General features: G+C 46.9%; 1 protein-coding gene across 2 annotated transcripts in view; it reads left to right on the top strand.

Moving 5' to 3' along the window:
• Window positions 1-18,409, top strand: part of NCAPD3 (non-SMC condensin II complex subunit D3) — a 764,397-nt gene that overhangs the window by 443,809 nt on the left and 302,179 nt on the right. For both annotated transcript variants that reach the window (XM_078681814.1, XM_078681815.1), the window contains exon 17: window positions 8,933-9,124. In XM_078681814.1, the coding sequence (XP_078537940.1) occupies window positions 8,933-9,124 (192 nt within the window). The remainder of the gene's footprint in view (window positions 1-8,932; window positions 9,125-18,409) is intronic.

Raw genomic sequence — 18,409 nt, 5'->3', positions numbered from 1 at the left:
GGAAATAATATGAGGATAAGTGAATGATGAGGCTTAATGGGGGGGGGCCCGGCCCGGTCTCCTCACGGGCTCGAACGGCCTCAAACGGCCCGCTCTTTGCCCGGTCTTCGCCCCGGTGGCGTCCCGCACGCGTCCCGCTGTGCGGTCGCTGATCTTACTAGTATACTGTTTGGCGGAGAGGAGGTGTGGCACTGGGAGGGGGCGCGGCTCACACGGGAAGAGGACCAGCTGTTGTTGGGGAATGCTGGTCCTCGCAGTCCCGGAGCGGCGCCTCGCACCTCCGCTGCGGCCAAACAGATGATCCTCTCCACTCGAGGACGCGGTAAACAGACTTGAGACAAAGTTCTGGGCTACTCCTGTAGCGAAGGGTAGAGTTTCAGATTCAGAACACACTCAGGACGAGCGGCACCCGCGAAGCGGGGGCCTCTAGAGGTTTTCTTCGCACTGGTGGGGGTGTGGCACTGGGAGGGGGCGCGGCTCACACGGGAAGAGGACCAGCTGTTGTTGGGGAATGCTGGTCCTCGCAGTCCCGGAGCGGCGCCTCGCACCTCCGCTGTGGCCAAACAGATGATCCTCTCCACTCGGGGACGCGGTAAACAGACTTGAGACAAAGTTCTGGGCTACTCCTGTAGCGAAGGGTAGAGTTTCAGATTCAGAACACTCTCAGGACGAGCGGCACACTCTGTCTATACCCAGATCATTTGGCTAAGGACTGCAAGGTATGTCGAACCTTTTCTACTAAGACTCTAAAAGACCGAGAGGGACGCCTTTTGATCTGGCTCCAAAGGCTTAAGGATAGAGACAATCTGGATTCCTCTGAGGGAAGTGAGGGTTCTTCAATCTCCTCAAAAATATCTCTCAAAAGACCTAGGGTAGCTTCCCCTGGCCCCTGGCCCCTTGGATACTCCTCAAAAGAAGGCAGCTAAAAAGTCTTCAGAGGTCTAGGCAAAAACAGCTTCAGAAAAGGAGGTTCACACCTTTAAGAAGCCTGCACCGACGACGACGGCGGCATCGTCGACGACGCCATCAGGGATGAAGAAAGCAGTATCTCCTGCTTATGTATCTACGTCGACGACGACAGTCTCGACGACGGCGTCGTCGTCATTTTCATCATCGACGACGACAACCCCATCGTCGATGGCGGGTAAGGCTGTATAGTCGACGATTGTAATCAAAAGATCTTCGTTGACGACCAAGATCCCGTCAACGATAGCCTCGTCGACGACGAGATCATCACCGTCGACTTCGCCGCCGTCGACTTCGCCGCCGTCGACGAAGTCACCGTCGACGAAGTCACCATCGACGACGACAGAAACATCTATACCGTCGACGGCAACATCACTGATGACGACGACTGTCGTCGCTACTCCGTCGACTATCTCACCGTCGACGGGCCCGTCGACGGTGATTGATTCTGGCTTTCAGTCAGCTTCGGTGTGTCTGAAGATTACCAGAAAGACGCTGACGCCAGAGCTAACTTCCCCTAGCCGTGTGCAGCTATTACCACCAGCACGTCTACTTCAGGATGAAGATTCTGACGATGGGGATATGTTCCAATTGGCGACCAGCCCATCAGAGCTAAATGTCAAATGTCAAAGCTTGGTTGAGGAGGAAGTTGAGGAGCAGGTGGTCCGTTTGCTACCTACACCTATGGTCTGCCTGCCAGCATCCCTGGTTACAGATTAAGGTACCTTATAGAAGACTACAAGCAGAGGTTCCCAGAATCTCCGGCACCTCAAGCTCCCACAACGGCTCCATCGCCGAGACCAAGACCCCCGCCCCTAATCATTCAGAAGGAACAGGTAGATATACCATGTCCTCAATCTTCGGAGCGCGAAGAAGAGGAAAAAGAGCAGGAGGAACAGCAAGAGGAAGGGGAGCTACAGGATGATCAATCCGTCAATAATGACTGGGAGGATTATGTCACAGCTTCACCAGCATCTCCGGATCCTGCTTCATCAAATTCGCCACCATTTGATATAGGTGGTTTCCATAATATGGTGGAAAGGGCCGCTAAATGGTTTCAGATTATAATGGAGTCTCAGAAACAAGAATGTTTCCTGTATGATTTTAAGGAGCCATTAAAGAGGTCAACGAGAACAATTCTTATGAATCATTATCTCTGGAAACAGGGGGAGCAGATCATGCAGAATCCCACCTCAGTTTCACCTGTAATCCCTAGATTGGACAAAAAATAAAAATCTCCAAATTCGGCACCGGCCTGTCTGACAGGTCATCCTAAACCGGATTCTGACCAGAGCAAGCAAAGGTGGCTGGGTGATATTGCGCTGGGTCGTTGTGATAACAGTAGTAGTGTAATTAATACAAAAAGCTCAAAGGATAAGGTCTAGGCCACCCATCCACGACCAATGTGTTTCCCGTCTAGACGCCAGTTTTCTGTTTCTGCATGAGACGACACTCCGTCCTCTGGAAGAACATATGATTGCTCCTCACACTTGGAGGTTGACTTTAATTGCGGTGATATAGAGCCAGGAAACACATTCTTTGGAGTTATTGAACTCACACTATCAAGCACATCATTACTTGAGTTATAAGAACCGGTCAGATAATTATTTTAGCCCTGAAGAAGTCTGTGGTTGATTACCACCAAAGACGAAACACGTGTTGGCAACGGCTAGAGTTTTTTTAAGAGAAGAATCACTGCAAAAACAAGAATAAAAAAGAAGAGAAGACACATATGACTCGTCAATTGTTTATTCACACATTTTGTTTCTCATAGCTCAGGATATATATTGTATCTAAACCGGATTCTGTGGGGACGCATGCGTCCCATAAAAATTCTAGAAATCCTTCTTCTCCTGTATCAGCTCCTCCGGATAAGGACGGAAGAAAGCTGGAGAACATAGGAAAGCGTTTTTCAACAATGTCTGCAATGATTTTCAAGGCTGCAAATGCCTTAGCGCTTCTTGGGCGCTATAATAGACAGCTGTGGGCAGACATAGCCCCATACCTGTCTGAATTACCTGACGCATCCAAGGAAGAGGTGAAGAAAATACTCCTAGAAGGGGAAACATCAGCATCAGAGATTATAGACTGTGCTATGGATGTTGCTATGACAGGATTTCGACAGCTGGCTGGTGCAGCTGTTTTAAGACGTCAAGGATGGTTGAAAGCGACCTCATTCCGTCCTGAAGTGCAGACAAAGATTTTGGACATGCCATATGACGGCCAGCTACTATTTGGCCCCAAAATTGATGAGGCGTTACAAACCATATAAAAGGATACGGACACCGCAAGGGCCTTAGGCACACTTCAGTATAAAAATCCGTCCTTTAGAGGAAGAGGACAATCTTCCTACAAAGGAGGTTTCCAGTACAGATCCTCTTATTCCTCCAACCAGAATAGACCGCAATATCAACAACGCCAGCAACAACAAGGCCAACAATCCTCGTACGGAATGTCGTCCTTTCGAGGCAGAGGACAGAGAAGAAACAGCGGGCGACGACAATGACCTCTTAATTTGGCCAGTCCACACCTCATATCCCTTATTAAAAATTGGAGGAATAATTACCTAATTTCTACAGAATTGGAAAAAGATTACTACGGACCGGTGGGTCCTTCAATTAATACAATTCGGCCACTCTATGGAATTCATGAGCATCCCTCCACGAACCCCCCCTTGCCCAATGCATCACAAAAACCTACGACTGCTTCTGCAAGAAATCTGTTATGTTGCAGAAAGGAGCGATAGAGAGAGTTCCACCATCCCAAAGAGGGAAAGGATTTTATTCGCGTTTCTTTTAAATCCTAAAGAAGGAAAAGAAATGGAGACCAATCCTAGATCTCAGGGCTCTCAACAAGTTTCTGAAGAAACAGTTGTTTCGCATGGTAACGATCCAGGAAGTTTTGCATCTTCTGGAGGAAGGGGATTTTATGGCGTCATTGGACTTACAAGACGCTTACTTCCATATACCAATTCACAAAAATCACAAAACGTACTTGAGATTCGCAGTAGCGGGCAGGCATTTCCAATTCCGTGTCCTGCCCTTTGGACTCAAGTCTGCGCCCCGCATCTTCACAAAATGTCTCTCCCCAGTGGTGGCATATCTCAGGCAATGCCGTCATCAAGTCTTTCCCTATCTGGACGACTGGCTAATCAAGGCACCATCCTTCGAAGACGCATCGAGGTCTTCCAACGCCTGTCTGAATCTCTTCAATTGCCTGGGTGTCACGATCAATCAGGAAAAATCAATCCTGCGACCATCTCAAACTATCAACTTTTTGGGAGCAACCTTGAACACGACCTCCGCAAGAGCGTTCCCCTCTCAGGAGAGGCAAAACAAACTTCTCGGGCTAGCATCTACAGTAGCCTCGAAAAGAGTGTTGAAGGTCCGACTCTTCAAATCCCTTTTAGGGATTTTTGATCCCTCACTGTCGCCTACGGATGCGTCCTCTGCAGGAGGCACTCTCGAGACAGTGGGTCCAGTGCACGGGGTCATTCGACGACCACGTACGAGTGACTTCTCAGATGGTCAAGGCACTGAGATGGTGGATGTCTTCACGGCACCTGTCCCGAGGTTTGACATTCCTTCTTCCAGCGGCTCCTCATGTAATAACAACGGACGCTGCCAAAGAAGGTTGGGGAGCCTTTCTGCAGGAACTGCAAATACGCGGAAAGTGGTCAACCACAGAGAGAGAGCTCCACATCAATCTGCTCGAGTTGAGAGCGGTTTTCTTGGCTCTACAGTCGTTCCTACCAAGAATCAAAAACTCCCTAGTGCTTGTTAGGACAGACAACACCACGACAATGCACTATCTCAACAAGCAGGGAGGGACGCGCTCGCTGACACTCTCTCGCGAGTCGCAAAAAATCTGGAACTGGTTGATAATGAACAATGTAGCCCTAAAGGCGGAATATGTCCCAGGTATGGACAATATACTCGCCGACTAGTTGAGCAGACAAAAATCATCGTCTCACGAGTGGGAGTTAGACCAGAAGATTTTCAACTAAATCTTCTGGAGATGGGGCACGCCACAGATAGATCTCTTCGCTACGAGGATCAACGCCAAATGCCCACACTTCGCAAGTTGGCATCCCCAATCAGGGTCTCTAGGGAATGCATTTTCCATCGCATGGCGCAACGTCTTTGTGTACGCCATTCCCGATGCTTCCCAGAGTCCTCAGGAAGATGAAGGTGGAGCCGTGTACTCATTTTAATAGCCCCAACTTGGCCAAGACAGCATTGGTTCACAGAGCTACACCGTCTATCCCTGGAACCGCCAGTCCGTCTGAAGCAGAGTCCATCTCTACTCACTATGCACAGCCGGCAAATTCAACACCCGGATCTGAAGTCTCTCAAGTTAGCCGCCTGGCTCCTGAGTTCCGAGAGTTTCGGGATTTAAACATTCCGCAGGTTTGTAGAGACATCCTGGCCAAAGCACGAGCAGATAGCACCACCAAAACGTACTCCCTGAAATGGAAGAGGTTTTGTGTTTGGTGTGCAGATCAAAGGATACATCCCTTCTCTTCTTCGCCGGAACAAATCCTGCCTTACCTGTTACATCTGGCGAAGGTAGGCCTAGCCCACTCTTCAATTAAAGTACACTTGGCTGCGATATCCCGTTATAAAAGAACTGCAGCGCGACCTTCCCTTTGGTCAAGCAGATTAATCAAACAATTCTTGAAGGGACTATACAGATCTTTCCCTCCAGTGAGGAGGTTGCCACCTACATGGCATCTGAATGTAGTCCTTAATCTACTCATGCAGCATCCATTCGAGCCGGTGCACAGAGCTGACTTGAAATACATCTCTTGGAAAACAGCGCTACTTCTTGCGCTCACCTCCCTAAGGAGAGTGAGTGAGCTGCAGGCACTTTCAATTCAGGATCCCTTTATGCAATTTAAAAATGACAGAGTGATCCTTAGAACCAATCCGAAATTCATCCCAAAGGTTCCGTCGGATTTCCACCTTAATGAACCTGTGATTTTGCGTTCCTTCTTCCCAAATCCCAGTACAGCAGTGGAGAGGGCATTACATTCTCTAGATCTCAAGCGATGCTTGAAGTTTTACATCGACCAGACAAGAGAATTTTTGAAATCAAATCAGCTTTTTGTGGCCTACAGCAGACCTAGGAAGGGTCTCCCACTTACAAAACAAAGCATCTCACGCTGGATTTCGGCAGCCATCTCCTTCTGTCATGAACAGGTAGGACTGCCTCTGCACTCTAAGGTGCGAGCCCACTCCACGAGGGCTATATCCACTTCTATGGCACTCTTTGCAGGGGTGCCAGTGATTGACATCTGCAGGGCGGCAACATGGAAGTCGCCTCATACCTTCACTAGGCATTATTGCCTGGATACAGAGCTGATGAAGGATGCAGCAGTGGGACAAGCAGTGCTTCGCCATCTATTTCATTGAGGTGAGCCTTCTTTCATCCCTCCTTCCTTCTGTTATATGCACAATTCTTTGCTGATGGTATTGATTGCATCTATGGGCTGTTACTAGTTGCAGGATATGTTCTTGTCTAATAACTTGCATATACTGTACTATACGAAATGTGCTTTCTGTATTGCTTGCTACTCTGATTGAGGCATGTGAATCTATGAAAGACACCTATAATACTGGATAAGAAATGCGTTACTTACCTGTAACTGCAGTTATCCAGTATTGGTGTCTTTCATAGATTCACATGCAACCCTCCCGCCTCCCCTGGAAGGACTCACCTAATTCTCTCAGTAACACGCCTACTTAGCTCAGTGCGTACGAAAATCTGAGGGACTGAGGCTCCTGCCAGGAAGGTTCTAGAGGGAGGTGACAGCTGATTGGCTCTTTTCTAGAGTTTGGTCCTTTTTACAAAAGGACCTAGATATCTTACAAAAGTGAGGCCTTATGGCCTACTATTCTCTATATGTCTATGGGACATTACTTATTTATGTACCGGGGACTCCCATCTCGACGACGGGGCATGATTCAGGCATGTGAATCTATGAAAGACACCAATACTGGATAACTGCAGTTACAGGTAAGTAACGCATTTCTTCTGCTGAGTTGACTGAACTAATGTGTACATCCACAACCATTACAAATGACTTTTCATAACATGCTAATCGCTTTCTTACTTGTTCTTTAGAATTTGGGATGTTATAACGTTGAGCTAGTTTGTTATTCTAGTACTGACCAAGGCTAGTACATGGAGCAGGCCCATGACAGATTTTTAGAATAAAAGATTATGTAAATTACTCCTATTTAGCATCATTTTATGAAATTTATTTTATGACTAACCTGACACTCTGGATTGAAACAAGGGAGTGCAGTTCATTTGAGGCTTTACATACACAAGTGCGATGCTACTGTTATTAACATGCTGATCCGTTTGAGACTTTTTTTTTTTAAACCTACCCATGAGGGCCAACTAGGCCATTGGTTTTATTACCTGCACGACAACGTTTGCTAACACTGCGGTGCCATGTGGATGTTTTTCCCCAGCACCAATTTATCAATCTTCCAATATGGCGTCCGCCTTCGAAACAAGGCTTCACTCCCAGACATGTCACTTTTATGCGCCAGATTACTTCGCCGGCCACACCCTTCTGGATGTACAAAGTACACCCGACCATCCAAATGGGGCTCTCCTATCTGAATAGACTAGACTGCTGGTCGCCTGGACTATTTATTTGTGCCTAACACTGATCCATTCACTCGGCCGAGCTGGTAGAGCGAGGGTAGGTTGTCCGGCCCCTGAGCCGCTGCTTAATTGTGCGTATCCGGTCCTTGCGGTCACCATGGGAATTCTTCCTTGAGTCCTTGTTGACTATTGACAACTTTTCACTTTGATATGACAGCTAGATTATTATACCCTCAATTATCTTCTCTCATCTACTAGGATGTTAGAATTGTTAATGTGCTCTCTACCAACAATCAATGTAGCTGGTGAGCCACCCCAGATGGGTGAGTTAATACATTTTGTTTACATACCATGTTGTTTGACTATCCATCGTGCTTGCTTACCCCATAAATGTGCCACAAGCCTGCCACTTATTTCGATCTCTCCACTGTGCCTGTCACTTGTGATTTTAACTAACAGCACATTTAGAACTTTATTGCATGCTGTTTATATAGAAGATTTTTATTAATGTATATCAATGTGTTTTCTAGGTCGGTATTACCATAAGGTACCTCACTGTTAGGTTGTTAGAACGTTTGGGTTACTCCTGATACTAATGAGAACCCAACCACTGTGTAGATAGTTATTTTATTCATGGTCCTGACAAATTGCCTCTTGATCTTTTGACAACACAGGCAAGAAATATGTTGACATTTACTCTGTAGCCACCACTGAACATTATACCAGTGGTGTGCCATCTCACATTTTAGCTGGGAAATGTGGACTCGCTGATTAAAATCAATCTGAGTACCACTGAATCCTGGTTTAAATTTTCCTCACATCCTTGATACTCATCAACACTACCAGGCCCTATACTCGCTCCGCAACGTACAGCTTTGGGAATAAAAGATCTCCGACAAAGAGCCCCACATAGGGTGCCTGTCAGGCATTGCAGCGCTGGCCTTATGAGGAGCATGCCCTATGATGAAGCATCAACTGTTGTTTTTGCTATGATGAAGCATGACACCCAGCCGGGTGTGTGAGTGCCTTAGTTCCTAAAGTGGGAGACACCCCCTCCTTCTTTCGGATAATTTATTGTACTGATCAATCCTCTCTTTTCCTCCAAGGAACTGCATACCCTTGTTTGAATGCATATATACCAGGGGCATGTATGCTGGAACAATAAGCACCCCAAGTCCCCCTTACTTGTGATATAACCTGACACTCTGCCATGTGGATGGCTGAGGGACCAACATTTGACAACACTTCTTTATTCAAAGAAAAATGTCACCTGCACTGTTTTGGTATATAGCCAGTACTCAAATTCTGCTTGTGTTTACTTACAACCTTTTGTTTTTCCTTACAGTCGCTATGTATCTAAGGCTTTTTATATGTGGTCAACCAAAGACAAATTTTCGTCCACTTTCATCAACAATTTGATCTCACACACTGAGACAGATCACTCTGCAGCTGCTTGGATGCTTCTTTCAAAAGTGGCTGGATCCTGTCCTAAACTAGATTACACCAAAATCATTGATGCCTGGGACCAAACCAGCAGGTATGAACCTCATAAGGCTTTTTTTAAAATATATATATATATATATATATATATATATATATATATATATATATATATATATTTGTTTGTTTAATATACTGATTTAATTATGTCAATTTGACTGTCTGATAGATGTGTATAAGCCACTTTCTGCATGTTAAACTGTAAAAATTATAGAGTGAGACAAGACTGGTATTTTTTGTGACACCACTTCTCAATTCTACTGTCCTAGCCTTTGTACACTGACGCGGCGAGGACTAATCAAACAGTGTTGACTCTTTCACTGGTCTAGTTAAATAGGAAATCAGACTATGCTTACTCTTTCCACCACCCTTGATGATTTTATTTGGACCCCCAAAGACCTGTGTGTCTAGCCGATGTTTAATTTTGATAAGGGCAAACAAATTTGCTAACCAAATTCTAGACAACATGAGCATTCATCTTTAAGTCCCCTTTGAAGTTCGCCCATTGGTCCACACCCCGTTTGACTTTCCTGCTTGGAGGGAGATAACTCCTCCTCCCATGGCAATCCCATGGTCTCCCTTCCGGAGGGTCTTTCAAACCTATCACCAGGAGGCAAACTTGGGTACTTTACCCACCTGTGACATTAAAATATATTTAACCTCTAAATCGGATTTAATGAACAAATTCTTTTGATACCTTTATTTACTAATCTTGGGGCCCCCCATTTTGAAGTTAACATTGCTGAAATGTCAGCCTGTCACTCGCCAACAGGGCTACTAGTCTTCAGACAGTAATAGTGTCAGTGTTTACTGTTAGGACCTTTAAAACTTGATCTACAGGTTCCACCTTTTAATTTAATGCACTTTATCTTCAGGGATCAGTAAGCCCGCTTTAGGGGTGACTTTCAAACACAAAACGAAGGCTTGAGTTTTGCCATGGCTTGCAATGGCAACGTCGAGTTAATAGTTTAAAACTGCTCTGCCAGGTAACAATTGCTGGGTCTAAACTGGGGCTCCGTGGTGAGCAAAAAAAAGATTGATTAAACCCAGATCTGTGACTGTGGGTGATTGTTTGGTTTGTTTAGCATTCTGTCCATCATATGTTCTTTTTGTTTTTGTCGCCCTAAGTAGGAAGGGTATGCCCAGAAGTGAGTCATGTTCTCACTGTGCCACTGGATACAAGCTAGCTTGGCTCATGAGTGTGTGATACCCCGAAACCGGTCCCAGGATGCTTGTTTCTGGTCCAGGGAGGACCTTGCCTGGTAGTTCATGCTGGACTGTTCCCATGGGGAGCAGGGTCAAGACTGATTTGCAAATGGCCTGGTCTAAACTGGATTGGCGTGGTGAGCAAAGTAACAATGGATTAAACCCAGATCTGTGACTGGGGTGAATGTTTGATTTGATCAGCATTCCGTCCATCAATTGTTCTTCTGCTTTAGTCAGCAATTGTACGCTGGGAGTCATGCTTTCGCTTTGTCTCACTCATGGTGGTACAACTTGTGCTGCAGCCTACGCGAGAGACTTTAACTTACATGCCCTTGGTACCCCTTATACCACATATTAGGGACTTACAATTATGTCAAATTATGCCAATTGGGGATAAGTCAATTAAACATCTATTTTCAAGAGCCAGTTCACATGCACCGAGTCCTGATTAGCAGGGATTGGGCATTAGAGTCATTTCACCAGTGCTTAGTAGTCAAAATGGTAGCAATATGTGGGGAAGAGGCTGTTTCCTAACAACAATCGATTACTCTTCTAGCTGGAGACATTCATATAGCACAGTTTTCAAAGTTCTACTCCCTGTTGTTGTTCACAACAGCTGGAATATTACTAAGATCATTTTGTGTTAGTGAGCACCAGAAAGTCCATTAATTTTATCTGTAAGATTAAAATCACCCAAACCGACTTCTCTGGAGAATTGTAATGCAAACCTTTTAAGGCTATCAGCCCTCCAACAACCACAGTGTCTTGGACTCCCCCAGTTCTCCAGCATATGGTCTCGTATGTTTGAATCATTCCGTGTCTTTTAGGTTGTAGTCCCATGGTAACATTACAATAGCTGTAAGTTCAAATTTCCATAGACCTACATGGAAACCATTTGCTTGAGCACCCCCGTCTCATGGCACAGTTAAAGCAATGATGTGAAGACTCACTGATCTTGCCACATTCGGAGGCCACCATACAACAGAATTTCAAAGCGCATGTGTCTAAGAATAATTATCTGATAGAGACTTCTAGTTGTATGTTCCTTACCTTTTAAATTTTCCCCAGGCATCAGTCTGGATCAGTAGATTTTTCATCAGCAGTACCCCTTCCCATCGGTCGGCTCCACGTCAGTCGTAGGTGTTGTACGCAGCGGAAACTGTCATGGGTTCTATATAGACACCACCCGTGCGCGCTGATGTCAGTTCTTTATTTTTTTGTGCCAGCCTAAGTGCAGATCGAGAGAGAGCTACCCCTTAACCATTTTTTGGATAACCTTTTTTCGACTTTGGTCGAGATTTTTTTTCTGAGTCTTGGACTCCTGGTGCGTCGAATACCTCAGCATAGGGCTGGATTCAAGCCCTGCGGATCCTGTCATCGGATGATGTCAATGACGGATCTGCAACTCATGTGGCTCTGGTGCTTGGAGTGAGACCACAACTTAGTAGTGCTCTGAGTGCTGGGCCTTTAATCCGAAGGCTTTGCGTGAGCAGTCCCGTAAGCTGTTGGAGGCCCGGCGCTTGGCTTTGGGTCGCTCTTGTTTTCAATCGAGAGGAAGGTCCTAAGAACGGTTGCAGAGCCCGCACTCCTCGTCAAATTTAAAATCTTCGGGCGCTCAGGTAGGCACAAGAAGTCGTCGAAATGGCATAGGCTATCTTCGACTTAACCCCGTCAGTCAGCCGAAGCGACGTGGGACACTGAACGTCATCGCTCTAGGTCTCCATAATCGGAGCCTCTTTCAGAGACTACTCTGCGCCTCCCAATTGTGAAATTGTTATGAGGCCCTGCACCTCATCTTTGGACAGCACAGCTCTTCTGGTGCTCTTTCGGGCCTGAGGAGTCAGTTGGTGGCCCCAGGCCTTCAGTGCCGGAATCTTCGGCCCCGAATCTGGAGGACCCCATGGATCCGTTGGTGGATCTGGAGGACCCCATGGATCCGTTGGTGGATCTGGACCGTAATTAGTCGTTCCACCTCAACTTTCCCCGATGTTGATCCTGGTGGCGACGCTCCCGACGCCGACCATGCCCAGCAGTCCGCGTCAAAACCATCCTCATCGCCAATGTGGACACGAGCTGGACCGGCGTCTATCAATTTCTGTTCCGATTCCAGAAGTGACTTTTGTCCCTGTGTTCATCCCTGGAGTTGATTTTGTGCCAGTAGGTGGTAAAGTGGACTGGGAGGGGCAACTGGATCATTGATTACTTTATTGCCGTCATAGACCATAAAAGCACAAATAAAATATGTACATACACAAGATAAAATACATAAATAATGAAGAATACATGGTTAAAAACATTATTAAACAGTAAGTTATCAAAGGTAAGGTAGCAAACATCACAGTTAATCACGATTTATCGCATTTCATTAAAGTGAGCCTTCTGTGCCACATACCATGTAAAAACCGTGAAACCGCAAACACAATAAGAGGGGAGGTGTCATATCTTAAAATTCTAACAGCTTGTACACATTGCCTTAGGCTAAGACTTCTGCATAACGGTGCCAACCAGCATCTCCGTATTATACTATAAGCTGGGCAGAAGAATAAAACGTGGACTATATTCTCTTTTATATTGTTAGACTGGGCAAGTTCCCTCTTTTCGTCCATCCCATTTACAAGTGAATGCCCCAATAGGTAGGCATCCATGTCTTAGTTGTGTATAGAGTTTCCTTGCAAGGGGAGGCTGTATTAAGTCCAAAAACTCCTCCCTCTTGGACACGAGTTTTACCTGCACAAATTCTGTAGACAATCTGCCCAAAGTTGTCGAGCTATACAGCAGACTTAGGTTGTAATGTCTCAGGGAGGCCAAGAGCTCTGTTCTCTTCACTTCCGGGCAGCTCTCCTCCGGGGTCTCCCATAATTGGGGCATACCAATTTGATGTACAAGGGTTTTAATGTGGGCTAGCCATGGAATGTTCTTGTTCTTCAACTGCCCCATACTGCAGTGAATTTAGCTCTATAATCCTCGAGCTCAGGTACTGTCCAAAGCCTTCTCCAATACAGGAGAGGTCGAGCAGCTAGCAGTTCTGAGATGGACTCTAAACCTAGGTCTAGTCTCAGGTGTGTGAGCGGGGTGCTCTGGGGGAGGCCTACCAAGTTCCTCATAAAGGCCTGTTCCACCTTAAGAAGGCTTGGTGTGCTCATATGGCCCCAGATTTCTGCACCGTACGTCACAGCTGGCCTAGCTTGTGTCCCGTAAATTTCAAGGGCTGGGGCAAGTGGCTTAAACAGGGTTGTTCTCTGGAACTTGCCAATGCCCCCTACGATCTGTGACAGTCTCAGAGCAGATTTGGATACCTGTGGGCCCCAACCGAAATCTTCAGTCAGGGTGACGCCCAGGTATATAAAGGTTCTCACCCTTTCCAGAGGGACACCATTAAATACAGGGTTAGGGCGTGTGCGCTTTGGGGGGTGAAAAATCATAAATTTCGTCTTTGCTAAATTCATTTCCAAACCCCTCGAAGCGCAGAATGATACGAAACTGTCCAAAACCCTCTGGATACCTGATGATGTTCGAGACAACAACAAGGTGTCGTCTGCGAACATCAGAGCAGGCACCCGACCAGTGGCCAACCATGGAGCGTCACTGTCCTTAACATTGTCCAATTCACCCACCAGGCCATTTATATAAAGACTAAAGAGAGTGGGAGCCAGGGCACAGCCCTGGCGTACGCCTCTGGTCACGGGGAAGCGAGCTGATAGTTCCCCGTTCTTCCCACATCTCACCTGGGCGTAGTTCCCTGCATGAAAACGCTTCAGGACGTCTAATAGATAGGGCGGGAGGTCTAGTTCTTTCAAGACCCTCCATAAACTCTCCCTGGGGACGAGGTCGAAAGTGGCCCGCAGGTCTACGAAGACAAGGTAGAGGCTGCCACCCTCTACTCTTGCTGTCTTCCAAAATAGGACCTGCAGCCTAAAAATTTGGTCCAGGGTCGAGATTCCAGCTCTAAAGCCGGCCTGAAGGGTAATCAATACTTTATGCTCCTCCATCCACCCCAGCAGTCTATCCAGGAGGACTCGGCCCATTAACTTCTGCGAAGTATCCAAGAGACTAATCGGTCGATAATTAGATGGCACTAGAGGGCAGCCCTTCTTAAAAATTGGAACAATCTCGGCCCCTACCCAGGTGTCCGGTAACTTAGCTCCCCAAAGGACCGCATTAAATAAAACAGCCAAATACGGCGCCCCAGATTTTTGGCTGGGAGCGGAAAAGATCTCCAGCTAATCTATCAAGGCCTGGGGCTTTGTTAGGTAGCTGCCTAATGATCGCCAATTCCACCTCTTTAACTGAGATACTCTCTGTCTCCGGGGTCCACCCTCGCCCTGGCATCCCACTGACCTATCGGATAGCCCAAGTCCAAGGCCCCCCGCAGTCGATACTCGTGCGGGAGGTCTGGGGCTCGGGGCATCCGGAAGGCATCATCTTGCACCGATATATCTACCTCATTTAAATGTTCACTGGTGTCGGACTCAGGGCTAGTGTAAAGCGCAGCAAAGTGTGCCTCCCAAACTAATTGAGCTATGTTTGATAGGAGAGCCTCCCCTCCCTCTTCCGCACCAGAATTAACTATTGCCCAGAATAGTTTGGCATCTTTTGCCAGGAGGGCGCCTCTCAGTTCTTCCCACCTGGCTTCTTCCCACTCCCTCTTACCCCTAGTGAGCTCCTTTTTATACAGCAGTCTGGTTGTCCTAATATTCACTCTGTCATTAGATTTGATTGCCGCAAGTAGCTCCTTTTTTAGTTTTTTGCATGCATCATCAAACCAGGGGTGAGATTTCGGGACACGCCGTTTAGTTCCACTTACAGGGTAGAACACGTCCCCTAGTGCTGTGACTAGCTGCCTGTGTGTCTCCACTGCCTGATACCTGCAGGGTGAGTCACCCATCTGGGTTATGAGTGGGATTGCAAGTTGGTAAATTTTTGCTAGCCGGGATGGCGAATATGCTAGGTGGGGCCATTTAACCCTCCTTCTATTGTTATCCAACATGAGGGGAGGCATCATCGCAGCGGGTTTAGGTTCAGGGTTAGTTAGACCGAAGGACCCCGGCTTAAGAGTTAAGACCAGGGCATTGTGGTCGCTATTGTGTCTTTGTACGACCCTAAATTCCTTTAGCTTGTCCCAATTCTTAGCATCCACCATGAGATAGTCAATGATGGATGTTTGGCCTACTCGATTGAACGTGACTGTGGCTGGGCAATCAGGTTCCACTCTCCCATTGCACGCCCGCAGGGATGTTTCAAGGGAGAAGGATTTTATTTGAAGAGCTAAAGGAGTCCAGGCCCTGACTGAAGTAGTATTGGGCTCTGGAATATGCCAAAGTGCGTCAACTTCGTCTTGCTCACCCAACTCCAGGCTACCCAGTGGCTCGAATTGACAATTAAAGTCTCCCCCAAGAATTATTGACATAGAGGGGTCTAGCCCCTGGATAAAGGAGTTCAGGGCTTTAATTGTGTCAGATTCTTGCCCATTCCTGGATGGCCTCGAGTAAATATTTATTATTGCTACTTTGGGTTTGCTTGCAGATTTTAATAAGACGCACTGTATATCCAAAGAGTTTGTTTGTATTTGGGTCGCCTGGATACCCAGATGGGCGCCTATCCAAATTGATAACCCACCCGATGGACGGCCTCTTCCCGTAGACACTGCCAAGATATCAAATGTTGCGAAAGTCGAGCTAGTGCTCTCTTCCAGTGCCCAGGTCTCTTGCATAAGGCATATATCATATGTTGCCATAAAGGCGGCCCACTCTGGAGTTAGTTGCTTGTTTTTTTCCCCGGCTATATTCCATGAGATCAACTTTAAGCATCCTTCTTGCGGATTTTCGGAGCCCTCTCCTTCCCCTTTCCCTCTACCGCTAGTCCCCTTCCTCTCTGGAAAATCACTCGTTAAGTCCTCCCTATCGGTAGATAATGAAACATTTTCCTCTAATACCCCCAGCCCTTCTAGGAATTTCATTAGTAACTTGTGGGGAAGATTTTTTCCTTAAATTGAGTCAATCCATCTCTTCTAGAACACTAAACCTATTCCAGTGTGGTTGCAATGGGAATAGGGGACCGTATGGAGACATACCCTCCCTCAATGCCCCTCCATATGGTGTTCTCTGAGGTGGAGGATTGCATCCCCTGTTATAGTGTACCCCTCTGTGACGGGAAGGCTCCAGACTAGGGGTGGGGTAAAAATATGAGGTGCAGTGAGCATATTTGTGTATTTGTTTTAGTGAATGGGGCATTGCAGATATACTCTACCGCTGAGACATCCCTGAAATTCAAAAGTATGACATCCCCTGCTATAGTTTTTGGGCCCCTCCCAATCCATGCTACTCTTCTGGCCGACATGATTACGCCTGAAACACTCAGTGGCAAGGGTCAATTGGTTGCAAGCCATTGGATGCATTTGTTTTTTAACTCTGTCTCCCTTTCTCTTTTCCCTTCACTTAATGGTGGTACTCCTGCAAGTATGACCACATATGGTTGGGCTTCAGGGGGTAAGTGAATCGATGGTAACTGATTTGAAATAATTCTTGGTGTTGTGTTTCTATCTAGCGTTTCACTAGTTTTACTCCCCGTTTCGCCCTTTTTTGTCTTTGCTGTGGCTTTATCTCTATCATTTTTCAGATTTACCCCTATTTGATGGGTATGACTCTGAGAATTAGAGCTAGTCATAGCCTGTGGTGTAGCGTGTCACCTTTTGAGCGGTTGGTATGGCTCCTGCATTGGAGGTCTGTGCTAAAGGGTTTTTATTTTCGGATACACTAGCACTGTGGTTATTTTGAGATAGAGCATCACTAGCAGGAGCTGTCGGATTTCTCGACTGTTTAGCAGTCACTGTTGTTCCTGTTCCCCTGGAATTTATAGTAGAAATAAGTTTGTCAAGTTTTGACACTAAGGGTTTGAGTTGGATAGCTATGGCCCGTTCCAAGGATGCTTGTAGATCGGCAACCATATTGGTGACCCAACACGGCACTCCCAGTGCTGGACATGATGGATTAGAAGTCGGGGTCACCAAGTCAAGGTTTGCTGGTTTGTTATTACTAGTATTTTTAGAACTAGTATCTTTCTTCTTACTAGAGCATATTTTTCGTGACTCAGGCCTTTTCTCCAAAGGGGGAAGGGTTTGGATTATTGGGGGACCCTGAACAGCGATAGGAGACTCCACAGGCAATTGGCTACAGGGTAAATCTACATATGATGATGACAAATGGGAACTAGCTTCTAATACGTCAGTCACAATAATTGAAATGTCCCCTTCTTGGTTTGGAATACATAGTGTTGGTGTAATAGATAGCCTCCTCTCCGTGTTCACGATGGCATTTGCTACCACACCAATGGTTTGTTGCAGCATCTTATCAATAGCAGTCAGGGTGGGCAGGGGCTGTGATTCTGCTGCATGTTGTCTGGTATGTGGGCGTGTGACTGGTATCTTTGCTCCCCCCCCCCCCCCCCCGATTATTCATTTTACAGATAAAAGTATTTGGTGTGGAGATGAATAATGGGGTGCACCAAAGTCCTGTGAACAGTCAATGAAAAGTTCCCCCTCGCGTTGGGCCAATACTTTGGTTTAACAGTAGCAATAGTTTGACCAAGGGGTGTGTATCCAGAAAACCACAGTACCTTTCTGGGTGATGTCTTTCCAGTTTCACTTCTGAGAGAGATGAAAAGGGGGGGTGGCCCGTCCCGTCCCCAGCCGTTCCCGGACGGCCACAGACGGCCCGCCCTTTGCCTGGGCTTCGCCCGGCGCTGCCCGCGCGCTCCCGCGACGCGGATGTGGAGCCTTGGTTTTAAGCGCCGCCTGGCGCGCTGTTTCAGGATCTCCCTTCCGGTCCCGGGGCAAGGGCAGCTGGGAAAGGTAGTTTTTGCCCTCTCGCTCTCCCCTGCACAGCGGCTGCTGTTGGTCTGCAGCGGCGAAGGGAGAGCGGAATGCCCGCACTGGTCAGAGGTCCGATTCAAAGGTAAAACGGTGAGCCAGCAAGGGTTAAGTCAGCAAGGGCTACGGTGTAGATATGACTGGATCCTTTAACAGACCAGCTTGAAGACCCCATGGACTGGTGGATGGACCTGGGTGAGCCAGTGGGTGGACACTTTCCCTGATACTGGCTTGCTTTCTTTCCTCTACTGT

The sequence above is a fragment of the Lissotriton helveticus genome, chromosome 3_1 (genome assembly GCF_964261635.1).
Source record: "Lissotriton helveticus chromosome 3_1, aLisHel1.1, whole genome shotgun sequence".
In the NCBI taxonomy this organism is placed as follows: Eukaryota; Metazoa; Chordata; class Amphibia; order Caudata; family Salamandridae; genus Lissotriton; species Lissotriton helveticus.
The sequence above is the reverse complement of the archived record's forward strand: the minus strand, read 5'-3'. Positions and strand labels throughout refer to the sequence as shown.